The 15,072-nt window shown below is 33.7% G+C and overlaps 1 protein-coding gene across 3 annotated transcripts in view; it reads right to left on the bottom strand.

Moving 5' to 3' along the window:
- The window catches only part of poe (E3 ubiquitin-protein ligase-like protein poe), an 801,929-nt gene that overhangs the window by 748,915 nt on the left and 37,942 nt on the right, over window positions 1-15,072 (bottom strand). For all 3 annotated transcript variants that reach the window (XM_090405892.1, XM_090405894.1, XM_090405895.1), the window contains exon 3: window positions 2,658-2,913. In XM_090405892.1, the coding sequence (XP_090262018.1) occupies window positions 2,658-2,913 (256 nt within the window). The remainder of the gene's footprint in view (window positions 1-2,657; window positions 2,914-15,072) is intronic.

Here is a 15,072-nt window from a genome sequence, read left to right as displayed (position 1 = left end):
ACCTGGCCTAATATAAACACTGCAAAATGAATTCTTTGCAAATGATGTCACAATCCATATCACAAAATATAGCCAGTAAGAGTAATCCTACAGGAATTATCGCATACAATTTATTGGCATTTTGTATTAAAATAGAAAATAAAGGAGAAAACCGTAGCTGAGGTCGGTACATAGAAAACAGTGAGAAACAAAAGAAAGAAAATGGCAAGAAACAGAAAAAAAAAAAAAAGATATGACAGTCATAGATAGAATATAAGGTTGGATGTTGCAGATGGTGATGTACATCATTTAGCTTAGTGGGTTGATACTGATACCACAAATGTTAGTGTCATGGTGAACAACAAAAGTGAACATGGAAAAAAAAATTTCTTTATTTTATTTATTTTTAGTTTTTACATTTTTTGGGTGAAATTTTAACCCTAGCAACACTACATTTAGATTTACTCATGCCAGTATTATATAAGGTGAAGAGAAAAGAGCAGGAGAACAGAGTAACAGGAGATAGACCTTTTAGACATGTTGCCCAAAAGAAAGCATCAAGTCTCCATGCCATAATGCAGCCTCAACAGTGTCCCTCACATACCATTACACAGATATGACCTGGCAGCACAGATGAACAGAACTTTGAATTAAAGAGATATACTGTATTTTGTGTAATATTTCTTTCATTTAAAGATCTAAGAGAAACATATCAATTTATGTCAGCTGTATATCACTTGGTCTCTGTCTAATTAGGAAAATGACATTCACACCAGCTGTGTCAATCACTTTTCCCCTCAGCTCAGATGCAGACTAATGTTTATCACCTGTTTCCTCTTCTTGTTTGTAACTGGAAGTGACCAATTAAATGTTAACTGACTACTGAAGTTTTCAGATTATTTTGATTTTAATACTACAGACTGCACACACATTTAGTTTATTATAACTATTCAGATAAGTGACATTAAGTTAATTAATTTAAGCTGCTTATCTCCAAATTTAAACATTCATTGTTATAATTTCATAGTCTTCTAGTTCCTTCTTATAACTCCCATTAATATTTCCATTTGTACTTGTTTGTTGTCATTTTATGTGCTTTATATATAATTTCATGCCAATCATATGTTCTTGTGTTCTGTCATTAATGTATATTTTTCTGTGATTTCCTTCGTTCTGTTTCTTGGGATTTACTTTTGTGTTATTTCCTGTATTTTGTTTCCTAATCTTTTCTTTTTTATATATATTTTGTGATTTCTTTTGTATTATCTTCTGTGATTTGTTTTATTTCTAACAATTTATTTTGTTTTATTTCCTGGATTTCTGTTGTTCTCTTTCCAGCCATTTCCTTTGTTTCATAGGAATAGAGTGGAGGGTACTTTTCCCCTATATTCATTTTAGCAATCCTCGTATGTTCCTGGTTCCTAAAGGCTTGCTTTAGCAAGTGTGTACCACATTTCACTTTTTTTTTTTCACCACAAAATTTTGCAAAAAAATTTTGAAGAAAATGACAGTAAGCTAATTCTCTCCAATTTTCAGTTATAGTATTTGGATTATCATTGCATTCTTTGGTTGTCACTGCATCTTTCCACTGGGAATCTTTTTGCTCTTTAGCAAACTATTAAAGATTACTCGAACTTTATCTACTACATTATTTTCAAAATCTTCCCATAACCTTTCTTAACAGTACACACACAGCTTAGCTTCTTTCCTGTAATTTTGGCTTGTAAAGGATGATTTTACAAGCCAAGATCTTTATAACTATTTCTTCTTTTAATGTCCACTTATTTAACTTGCTGTATCATGAAGTTCTTATTTTTCCTGCCATGTAAACACTTGTTAGCATTCTTTCCTGGATGAGTCAGTCAATGTTTTCTTTGTAGCTTGTCATTCGGTCTCTACAGTTTGGTTCTACTTTTCAAACTCTAATTTTTAACAAATGATATTTGGACATTGGAATCTACAGTTTACATCTCAAAATTGTTTAACTTTGATTACTTTCAAAATTTTAGCAAATATTTTTGTTTTTAATGGGATAATTATTTTTATCTGGCTCAACAGGAGGTGATGATCACCTTCTATTTCAAACACCTAGAACTATCAACTTCCATGATTTGAGAGTCTCATCCTCATATATGGCAAGCAACAGCATGCTTCCCTTCTCTCTACCCCTCCCTTTTAATATATATAATGCTGTCATTCAATCATTTCTCTAAATTTTGTTATTTTATTGTATTTCAGAATTATTTTAATTTTAGTTTCAGCTTTAATTACAGTCATATTTTATTTTGTAACCACCCATATGGTAGTACTCTGACACATGGCTAAGCTGTTAAAAAAATCTGTGAACAGTTCAGTTATTACTCTCTTATTCAGATTCTCAATAAAAACACAGTTCTCTTTTTCTAGGTCAGCTGCCCTTTCTAAAAACTCAATTTCTATACTATTCCATTATCAGCATGTACAACAGAGCCATGGACATAAACAATGTGTTGGTCCAATTTTCCATTTTGACATCACCTAATTGACATAAATTCTGATATTGTGATGACTAACATAAAACGAACTTCCTGATCTATTTAAATGATATTGCAAATTCTGGGAATCTTTTCTAACTAACACAACTAAAAAAATGCATCTTAAGGATATATATATATATATGAGAGTAAAAAAAAACTTACTTTTCGATAACTCACAGATGCAAGACTAAAGAAAAGATTAGTTAAATTTACACTAGAAGTCAACTTCTGAACTCTGGTCCATGCACTGTATTGTGCTGTTATGTCAGGAACAGTAAAAGTTACTGGCTGTGATGTGTCAGCACATAAATTTTTTAAGAAAGAACCAGTTTCCACTTTAAGATCTTCAAGAAGAGCCATCATTAGTGTGAGTGCATGGGATGCCAATGCAACTGAGAGAACTCCAAATCCTTGTTGTCTACAATAAATGAGAAGTGAGGGGAAAAAAACATCATAGATATAATATTTAATAAATATTTTCAAAATAAATTACAAAATGCTATACTGATATTTATAAACAATAATAGCTGACAATATTAGACACTCACCCTGTCAGCACATCATTCAGATATCAGCTGCTAGCTTATAAGTGAGACAATTTCAAAATGAGAAATTTCTAGTATGAGCGAGATATGGAGTGGCTATTAAACAGTCATATATCACATCTATGGGGCACTGCATATGAATATGCAACACCAACCATGGCTTCTGACCATTGTCAGAAGCTTCTTATGCAGCACTTCATTAGTAGATATTTATCTAGACACTTAATGAACAAAGATGGGCTGGCAATTTAGCTGACTAATTATCCTATATTGGTTTTAACCAAAGACATTGATGGCAACAAGATAAAACATAATAACAGCTGAAATATTATCAGGATAAACCAAACACCAGCTATTTTCATCAAGAAACCAGAGAGAACAGTGAAAAGTTAGCTCAAGGAATAAACTCAAACTTGACATCAGCAGGATTCAAGATAGGTACCATCAATACAAAGAGTGACAATGAAAAACATGGAAAAGGTAGAAGAATTAGAGACATGCTATGGCATAATTGGTGTTATCAAAAACACAAATAAAGAGGGTAAGATTTTTCTTCTAAATAACTACAAGATGTTTTATTAAGAAAATAATGATTTGTGAAAGAAAAGAGTACCTATAGTATTCAAAAGTAGAGTAAACAAAGATAATCTCAAAAGGCAATTTCAGTACAGAAACATCAAAACGGAATATTGGAAAATGACACTTATTTGTACTTATGGTCTCACAGAGGGTTTTTATTACAGAAGAAGTGAAGCACTTTTCAGAATCATTAGAGAAGTCATCTGACAAATAAAAAGTTGGTCCTTGTTGGAGACTTGAACAAAATAGTAGGAAATGAATACTAGAAATACAGAAATGTTCTGGCAAAATTTGGAGAAAAGAACTTTGCTCCCTTCTCCAGTTTTTGCAGCCAGAACTGTAGACACAAATATTATCTTTAAAAAACAAATGAAATAGTTTGAAAACAAGAACAAAATCATGGAGACTCAGTACTGATGCCTGAAGAAAAAAATTGACTGATTCAGCTGAAGAGGTATATGAAAAAGTTGTCTGAAGGGAAAGAAAAATCAGAATCCCATGGTGGACTCAGAAATTTAAAGTGGCAGTCATGGAAAACATGAAAACACATAAAAAGTCAGCATGTGCTCTAAGAGAATATAGATAAAAATGTAAGAAATCAAAGCTATGCACAAAAATAGCTAAACACAAATCTCGAGAAGACTTTGGTAAGAATATAAAAGATACATATCAGCATAGTATTCTATTGAAAAGAGTAACGTACAAAGGAACCAGTGATGATAAAGTTGACATGAAAGTTGAAGAGAGTTATTCTAATGTTTCGAGAAATTACTCTAAAAGATTTAAATGAAACACAAAGTGACAGAAACAATCACAGAAAATATTCTAGAAGAATGAAATGAAGTGCATAACAATACTAAGTAGAAAAAGCCATCAAAAATCTAAAATGTGGAAAGGCAGCTGGAGTAGTTGGACATCACACCAGAAATACTGAAATATGAAGGAAGAAAAGTTTTAGAATGGCTGCAGCATAATTCAAAAGATATGGTCAGAAGGCCAAATTCCAGATGACTGAAGAAGAGCACTCTTAATAGCTGTGTAAAAGATAGGAAATAAATCTGAATGCGAGAATCAGAAAGAATTTCCATGCTGAGTATTCCAAATATTCCAAGTAAAATTTGAGAAGGAAAACTTGAGCATGCTGTTCAGACCAAATAGAGATTTGTCTGGATCAGATTTCACTCTACAACAAACAGTTGAGAAATCATGGGAATATAACAAGAATCTGTATTCATGTTTTGAAGATCTGGAAAAGGCATATGAAAAGGTGCCTAGAAAAGTGTTCAAAATGCTACAATTATTATACTGTAAACAGGATGTTATATAGAATAATACATAGAGTATTTAAAGGAGATAAAGAAGACAGCGTGATGTTAAATCAAGTGTAAGACAAGGGTGCAACATTATTATCATCTGTTATTTATCATCCATGTGATCCACATGGATGATAAATAATTATGTAGGAAAGCAACATTAAACCTAATATAAAAACTGGAAAGTTAATCTGAGCCCATTACTTTATGTGGATGATGTTCTATTCTTAAATAAATCTAAAACAAGTTCTGCAGATTCCTTAATTAAAATGATAATTGCCATTACAAATTAGAAATCAGCAATAAAATGAAAACAACTAAGAAAACAGTGTTCAAAATAATAAAGTATGGATCCGAAAGCTAAATTAGCTGTATACAAGACAGTGTTCAAACCAATTTTAACTTATGGATCTGAGAGCTGGGTTGGAAATAAAATACTTGATTAAAGACTTGAGACCTCTTGAGACTTGAGTGGAGTAAACAGATGGCATCAATGGCAGTATCACATTATAACATCTGGATTAGATGTAAAACAGTTGATAAAGACTAGAGACCACAGATATGAGAATTCTGAGAAAAACTAGGAGAGTGAAAAAATGACAGCAATGGCAGAATCTTAAAGATGAAGATATCAAGTTAAAGAGGCAATGAAGGAAAAGAAGAAGAAAACATATCGAAAGTTTCTGGCAAGTAAGTCAGGGAATAGAGTGCTTTCAGGGAACACATCGACAAATGTAAGAAAGCAAAGCACTTTGTAAAACTAGCTAAATGAAAGTCATGGGAAGATTTTGGTAAGAACATAGGAAATAAATATCAGGAAGATGGGAAAATATTGTGGAGGTTATTAAAAAAATTTAGAAATGAAGGAAAGAGTACTGTAAAAGGAATCAGAGATGATAAAGGTGACATGAAAACTGAAGATATAGATATTCTAGATGGTCTGCAGTAATAACTTTGAAAGACTGCTAAATGAAAGAAGCAGTGTCAGTATGATGTCAGCAAAACTCACAACAGGAATGCAGTCAGGAATATATATCCATACTTGAAATAGAAAAAGTAATCAAAAACCTTAAATGTGGAAAGGCAACGAGTAGATGGAATTTGGCCAGAAATGCTCAAATATTTGACTATAAAAGTTTTACAGTGGCTACATTGCATAATTCAGAAGGCTTGGTCATATGGTCGAATGCTAGATGATTGGAGCAGAGCTCTCATAGTACCCATATATAAAAAGGGAAATAAAACTGAATGTGAAAATTACACAGGTACTGAGTGTTTTCCTGGTAAGATTTATGCAAGTATACTTGAGAAATGGCTACGAAAAATTGTGGAAGGGAAGCTTGGTGAAGAACAAACTGGATTCAAACCAAATAGAGATTGTCAGGTACAGATTTTCACTTTAAGACAAATAGTTGAGAAATCTTGGGAAAATAACAAGGATTTGTATTTAAGTTTTGTTGATTTGGAAAAGGCATATGACAAATGCAAAGAGGAAAGCTCTTCCAAACACTAGTTATATGGTGTAAATGAGACTTTATATACATGGTCTCTATTTAAGCTGTAAGCCAGCAGTTAGAATTGAAGGAAGTACAGGAAAATGGTTTGAAGTAAAATCAGGTGTGTGACAAGAGTGCGCATTATCTTCACTGTTATTCATTACCTATATGGATCGCATTATGAAGGAAAGTGATATTAAACCTGATATCAAAATTGGTGATGTTAATCTTAGCTCTTTACTTTATGCAAATGATGTTATACTTCTGAAAAAATCCAGGACAAGTCTGTAAAATTCCCTGACTAAATTGAATAACTGTTGTAATAAATTTGGTATGAAAATCAGCAATAAAAAAGACAAAGAAAATGAAAATAGGCAGAAACATTGAAAATATGAACTGCATCCTGAATGCTGAACTTATAGAACAAGTACCATATTTCAGCTATTTAGGTACATTTTTAGTGAAGATTATAAATTAAATATGGAAATAGACAGCAGAATTAGTAAAGCTGGTATGGTAGGAAGTCAGCTGAATAAATTTATATGGAATAAGAAAGAAATTAGTCAAAAACACTAAATTAGCTGTATACAAGACAGTGTTCAAATCAATTTCAACTTATGGATCTGACAGCTGGGTTGGAAATAAAATATTTGATTAAACACTTGAGACCTCTTGAGACGAGTGGAGTAAACAAATGGCATCAATGGCAGTATTACATTAAAAATGAGGATATTAGGAAAGAACTTCCACTGTTAGTATTCAGGAATGTGTAAGCAGAGTTAATCTCAGATGGTATGGCACTTAAACTGAATGGAAGAAGAAAGATTAGCAAAACAAGTGTTCTCTACCAGGTTGGCAGGGAAAAGATGAAGAGGCAGACCAAGATGTAGATGGATTGATACAGTAAAAAGTGCCTTAAAAGACAGAAATATAAGATCTGATAACATTGGAATCTTGACAGATAACAGATTAATTTGGAGGAAAATTGTTCATCGGAAGTTAGTAATGGTGTAACTTTTTCATGTAAGTACTACCATCATTATCCCATATACTCCCTCTTTAGGGTACATATCAGGAATTTGATTATGACGATGATATCAGGAAGTAATGCAATACTTAGCATTTCGGAATGTGTGACAAATCTAACCTCAAGTGTTCTGATTACTAAAGCAGAAATGGAAGAGGAAAGATAAAGATGGTAAGAAAAAGATATAGAGGAAGACCTACATCTAGGAGGGTTAATAACAGTTATTGCCTTAGAATAGTGGTCACAAAGTATAGCCCACAGGTCAGCTGCCTATTATTGTATGGCTCACAATAATAGGACATTAAATGAATATCGTGACAATCATGAAATTGCTGGTTCAGCATACATAAAGTAGTACTGTGATACAGTCATGCCCATTCATTTATGTATTTTCTGTGACCATTTTCGCACCACATGTAGGCATAACAATGACCATATGTTGCATTCTAGTCATTGTGCATTGCACCCAGTGTCACTCATACTCACAGTATTAACCTGACAGTACTTTGGGTGCAATGTGTTTTTTTTCTGGTGAATAATGATACATATTTATTTATATGGAATATTTGGTAGCTCAAAAAAGCATTTCCTAAGATAAAATACATATAATCTTATTATAGATCAGCTTTTCTGCTGAGTATTTGCAATCAATTTTAGTGAAATGCTAACTTTGAACACTAATTTTGAACCCAGTTAAGCTGGGTTTAAAATTCTCTTTAAAAAAATTCCATACATCTCATTAATGTCCCATAAATGTTTGTCCACAGTTAGATTCTATATTCTGTTTGACAAAAAACAACTGCATAACAACTACAATTTGTAACCTATCTTATATATATGATATCCTCAATTTTGCCCAGCTTTTCTCAAAATTAGTTTACCAAGCCCTGCCTTGGAAGACCAAAAGATAAGATCGGACAATATCAGATTTCTGATAAATGACAGACTAATCTGGAGGAAGATTTTCAATAAGGAGTTAATAATAATGTAAACTTTTTGGGTAGTATGGTATACAGGATATTATTTCTTTATCCTGTGTATACCCTACTTATAGGTACATATCAAGAATGGTGGTAGTCTTTTGATGATGAATTCTATGTTTGCCATAATCACTGTGCACAGGATTTTTCCTGAATTATTGCAAAATTGAAGCTTTGGCTTAAAATTTTTGTTTCAATGGTTGAAAGTATATAATTATAATCTAGCGTGACAAGTTATGAATTACCTTGTCTGTCGGAAGCTGCATAGCACTTATCTGTAAAATTTGATACGGTGAAATTTTATAAAAAAATTTCCGACATCAATTTTTACAGAGGTCATAAATCATGTAGAAAGAACAAAATTATAAATTACTGAATTTTAAAGGAGAAGTGCTGATTATAAACTTGTAAAGCTAACTAACAAAAAGAATGATATAGAAATTTTCACAAAAAAAAAAAAATATTGTAAAGGTTAAAATTGTACATTATGTTGGTTTGATGTAACAGAATGTTAAAAGTAATTCTTTAAGCTAAGGGGGATTAGACAAGATTATGTTGGCGACTTGAAAGTAAACAAAGGTATTGAAGGTCATTCAGATATAGAGATTGTTGCCGCCAAGTCTGAAGGTCAAGACAACAGTGACGTCAGTTATTTACAGAAGATTTGGGGGGGGGGGGGGGGTCTCCGACATTAAAAACAAGGAGCTTCTGAATCATATAAAAGAGGTCTTGAGAACCTAGAAAGGAGTACTGGGAGTTCTGGAGTTTTTTTCATCTTGCTGCAGTTTGCCAGATTGTGATCCCCTAGGCACAGGAAATACATTTCCATAGTATGATTATTTCCACATTTCCACAGAAAATACATTTCCATAGTATGATCTCCCTCTCCCAGGAGAGGGAGATCATACTATGGAAATGTATTTTCAGTAGCAGAACATGCCACGTGCAACAAGATATGTGCCAACAGTAGATCTAAAACCGACGGTGAGCTATGCTACAAATCCCGGACGAGAACTACAAATGGATGACCGCCAAAAGCCATTCAGCAAAGACTAGGAAATAGGACCGAGGAAAGCAGTCAGCAGAACCACACAAATTTTCAAGACTGGTAGGACTGTATATGCTTCTATGAATTTGTGAGTAGATTCTATTATATTAATGCTGAGATAGTGATTAAGAAATGTATGTCCACTGAACGTAGCTTTGTTAAAATAGTTGTATAATCGCTATAAGAAGTAACTGAGGCTGAAAATTAGTTAATATATTTACTGAGAAGAATGTTAGCCAATGATATTGATTGTAACAGCCAGAAATTGCCTAGAGTTTGTAAAGCAAGTTATTCAAGCATTGTGAATTGCAAGTCTAAGTTGTAAGATTACTATTTAAGTTAAAAATAGGCATTAGAGAGAAATTGTTTAATGCATATCATATTGTATAGTGCTTAAATTAAAATAAACATGTTTTGTTTGTTTAAAAATTTCACCTGATCTTTGACCAATGCACTGTCTCACAAAAATAACCGAACCTGTGTGCTTAAATTAGAGAAATTGCCACGACTGACTATTTAAGGTATTATTTTAGAAAGTGATCTATTCTATAAGTGTTATAACTATTCTTCCCGTGCTATAACGTTAATTCATGGTGGCATAGTCGAAAAACAAATAAATTTTCCCTGAATTATATCACGTGGGAAATAGCTGTAACCGTGAGTTGCCTATTTTAGAGACCTTTTCGCTAATACTTGTAGGAAGTTAAAGGATTACAAGCAGAGACTAAATTAATCGGCTTAAGTTAAAACAAGGTAAAGAGTACTTAACAGAAAGATTTAACAGAATAGAAGTTAAATCTTCTACTCTGTTAAATCTTTCTGTTAAGTTCTCCATGACGAAACATTAAATGGAATCTCGAGTGTCAAAATAGCAGACAGTCTACAAGAGAGAAAACCAGTTAAGGAAGACAATGCTAACGAATTTGAAGTGGATACAGTTGAGAAAGAAGAAAGAATCAACAGATATTCTCGCCATCAAGACTGAAAAAAAAAAAAAAAAACATGTGCTTCTACGACACATAGGAGAAATCGTATGTGTGGAGAAATTATTACAGTAATTGAATGAGGAAATGTATCACGAGTGGAAATGTGACAAATCTGCAAAAATGCTAATGATCTGCTTTGCTGTTTGTTATGAGACCAATAAAAATGCAAATCAAATGTGAGACACTATACACCAGATTCCAACAATAGCAGAGCAGATAAAAACAAAATGACAGCAGACCCTAGCTTTTACAACCTAAATGGTTCCTAGAAATCATTGTTAAGTATACTGTCATAAACTGAACCCTAATTTTTCAAAGTCTCACCGTCACGAATTGGAGATACATTCCTAGAAATATGGTATGAACTCTAATAATATAATATAAACCTTTTTGTTTATTCTTTTAAGATACTGCTTATCATAAAATGATAAGCAACTGAAACGTGGAGTAAATTCCATCACTTTTATTTCATATTCCTAAAGGCTTAAAATTTCATCTCTCTCTTCTGATGCTATTGTTTTATGCTTCTTTAAAGATTTTGTATTCTAAATTCACTTCTCCTTTTTGTGGATTTTTTTTAGATATAAATATGTACTACACTGCAAATAATTTTAAATTAAACTGGCAATAAATGAAGTGTGAGGCAAATTGCAACAGTTCAGTTCAAATGTAGGTTGTAAAACAATTTCCCTCTGCACCTGTTAAATGATCCAGACACCAATTCACAGTGACATCTTTTCTTTTTTTTTAATGCAAATACAGGGTGTTCGGGATAAATTTGACAGTTTCGTAAGGAAAAAGAAAATCTTCTTTGTATCTATTAAATTTAATGAATTGACAAAAAAACATTACAGGCAGAGTTAATTACAATACTATCAACAAGATTTACTCAAAATAACCACCATTAGCATCGATCACAGCTTCAATTCTGCTTCGGAACCTCGAACAAGCTGATGCTACAGTCTCCCTGGGAAGGGCCGCAAAAACTGTTTTAATTTTATCCATTAGCTGGGCTTTTGTATTACTGGAAGTGCGATTGGTGTCTTTTTCAACTGCGCCCCATACAAAATAATCCATGGGGTTAAGGTCTGGGGAGTTTGGAGGCCAAACATTTGGACTGGTGAAGTCGTAGAAATTTTCAGACAACCATTTTTGACTTTTCCCAGAGGTGTGGCAAGGGGCCGAATCCTGCTGCCATACATACGGCCTACCATTGGCTACCCTTGTTATCCAGGGCTTGACTACAGTTAGCAACTCCACGAACAAAGCCCGAATTCCAATGCCAGGGTTCTTCAACACCTGTTCCTGCAGATTTGCGAGGAATTCTGCTGTACGAACGCAATCAGATCGTCTGCTAGGGATCTTTCTTCTTGCTACATCCTCGTAGTCACCATTGCAAGTCTCTAGTTCATGCCTGATTGTTTTTACTGTATTCAGGGAGCATTGGGCAGCAGTCGTAATATCCTTATTTTGATGGCGGGCACGAATCATCATGATACAAGTTATTCTCTTCCATGATTCAGGTGGGTTCCAGCTATCCATCCTTTCTGACATCTTGTACATGAATGAAGAAGGGTCCAAACTTTTAAATGAAGAGAAGTGTGTGTTAATACATGTAACTTACGGAAAAATATAATTAATTATAAATATGTCAAATTTATCCCGAACACCAAGTATGTATGCAACATTTTCTGACATAAAACTCAATCATCAGATAAAAAATAAACCATGCTGATTCAGTTATTAGACATCATTCATACTAAATGAAATGTTTTATTTTTGTTGCATGCTATGGTCTGTAAAGCAATCTGCTATTGAATGATACTTATCCAGATCACCATGCTTCTGTGGTCCAGCATTTCAATAGGTCCAGCACTTCAAGATAAAGAATTCATCATCATCATCATCATCAAATTCCTGCACATGTACCCACAAGGGTACAGGATATGATAGTACTACATTAAAAAATTATATCATCACTAACTTCCTATCTACAATTTTCCTCCAAATCAGTCTGTTACTTGTCAAGACTCCAACATTATCAGATCTTATATTTCTATCGTCTAAGGCACTTTGTACCGTATCAATCTATATCTTGGTCTTTCTCTGGATCGTTTTCCTGCCAACCTGGCAGAGAACACTTGTTTTGCTAATCTTTCCTTGACCATTCTATTTAAGTGACCATACCACCTGAGATTAGCTCTGCTAACGCATTCCTGGACGCAGACAATGTCAAGTTCGTTCCTAATATCCTCATTTTTAATATGATATTGCCATTGATGCCATCTGTTCACGCCTCTAATCTTTCTCAGGACTCTCATATCTGCGGTCTCTAGTCTTTGGTCAAGTGTTTTACTTCTGACCCAGCTCTCAGATCCATAAGTTAAAACTGGTTTGAACACTGTCTTGTACACAGCTAATTTATTCTTCCAACTAATTTCTCTATTATTCCATATGAATTTATTCAATTGACTTCCCACCATACCAGCTTTGCCGATTCTGTTGTCTATTTCGATATTTAATTTACCATCTTCAGTAAAAATCGTGCCTAAGTAGCTGAAATGTTTTACTTGTTCCACAGGTTCTCCATTCACAACACAGTTGACATTTTCAATGATTCTGCCTATTTTCATTGTCTTTGTCTTTTTATTGCTGACCTTCATACCATATCTATTACAACAGCTATTCAATTTAGTCAGAGAATCTTGTAGACTTGTAGCGGATTTATTTAGAAGTATAACATCATCCACAAAAAGCAAAGAGCTGACATTAACATCTCCAATTTTGATATCATGTTTAATACCACTTTCCTTCATAATGTGATCCATATAGATAATGAATAACAGAGAGGATAATGTACATCCTTGTCTCACACCAGATTTAACATTAAACCATCTTCCTGTACTTCCTTCAATTCTAACTGCTGACTTACAACTCAAATAAAGACTAAGTATTGCTTGATATAATGCCCCATTGACACCATATAACAGCTTATTGAATAGCTTCTCTCTTGGCACCTTATCATATGTCTTTTCCAAATCGACAAAACTTAAATACAGATCTTTGTTATATTCCCATGCTTTCTCGACTATTTGTCGTAAAGTGAAGATCTGATCCTGACAACCTCTGTTTGGCCTGAATCCAGCTTGTTCTTCACCAAGCTTTTCTTCCACAATTCTTCTTAACCGTTTCTCAAGTATACTTGCATAGATTTTGCCAGGAACACTCAATAGGGAAATACCTCTGTAATTCTCACATTCAGTTTTATTTCCCTTTTTATATATGGGTACCATGAGAGCTCTACTCCAATCATCAAGAATTCGTTCCTCTGTCCAGGCTTTCTGAACTATGCAGTGCAGCCACTGTAAGACTCTTATACCACCATACTTCAGCATTTCTGGTCGAATATCATCTACTCCTGCTGCCTTTCCACATTTCAAGCCTTTGATGGCTTTTTCTACTTCAAGTATGGATATGTATTCCTGCCTGCCTGCCTGGTCAGTGTTTTTTACCACTGTGCTGTCATCACTGCTTGCTTCATTTAGCAGTTTTTCAAAGTAATTACTCCATACTTCAAGGATATCTTTCCTCCATTCCTAAGCTTCTTCAACAACCTCCAGAATATTTTGCCACCTTCTTGATATTTATTTTCTATATTCTTGCCAAAGTCCTCCCATGACTTTTCTTTATCTAGTTTTACACAGTGTTTAGCATTCTTGCATTTGTCTCTATATTCTATAAGAGCACAAGCTGACTTATTTGACAGGAACTTTTGATATGCTTTCTTCTTTTCTTTCACTGCCTCTTTAACTTCCTGTGTCCACCAGGGAGTTCTGATTTTTCTATCCTTGTAGACAACCTCACCACATGCCTCTCTGGCTGAATCAATCAGTGTTTTCTTGAAGGCTTGCCAATGAATCTTCAAGGTTTGGTTACTGTTCTCAAACTCTTTCATTTTTTCTTCAATAATCTTTGTGTATTTTAGTCTACAGTTCACATCTGAGAGCTGCTCAACTTTTATTCGCTTTAAAACTTTCTTACATGTTATTCTCTTCAATATGAAATTCAATTTTATCCTGCTCAAGACTAAATAGTGATCACTTCCAATTTCAAATCCTCTGTACACTCTGGTGTCCTGCACCAGGGAGAAAACATATCAACAATAACATAGTCAATGAGACTTTTCTTATTCCTAGCCTCTTCTCTCCATGTGAATTTGTGCACATTTTTATGTTGGAACATGGTGTTAGTAATAACCAGTCCATGTTCTGAGCAGAAATCCAACAGATATTTGCCATTATTAGCTTTGCTCTTTTCTCCAAATTTTCCCAAAATATTTTTGTATGTCTCACAATCATTTCCTACTCTGCTATTTAGATTCCCAACAAGGATCAACTTTTCATTTTTCATTGTGTCAGTTGCTTTTTCTAAAGCATCAAAAAATTCCTCCACTTCTACCTTAGTAGAACCTTCTGTGGGACCATAGGCACAAATAAATATCATTGTCCAGTTCCCCATTCTCATATTTGCCCACATTACTCTACTTGAGACTGACTGCCATTCAAGAAGATTAGCCTCGTATTTTGTGTTGAATACTATGGCT

Source organism: Typopeltis vanoorti, chromosome 15, assembly GCF_054136105.1.
Source record: "Typopeltis vanoorti isolate ZY-2024b chromosome 15, IOZ_Tvanoo_1.0, whole genome shotgun sequence".
Classification (NCBI taxonomy): domain Eukaryota; kingdom Metazoa; phylum Arthropoda; class Arachnida; order Uropygi; family Thelyphonidae; genus Typopeltis; species Typopeltis vanoorti.
Note: the sequence above shows the minus strand (reverse complement) of the source record. Positions and strands in the feature narration are given on the sequence as shown.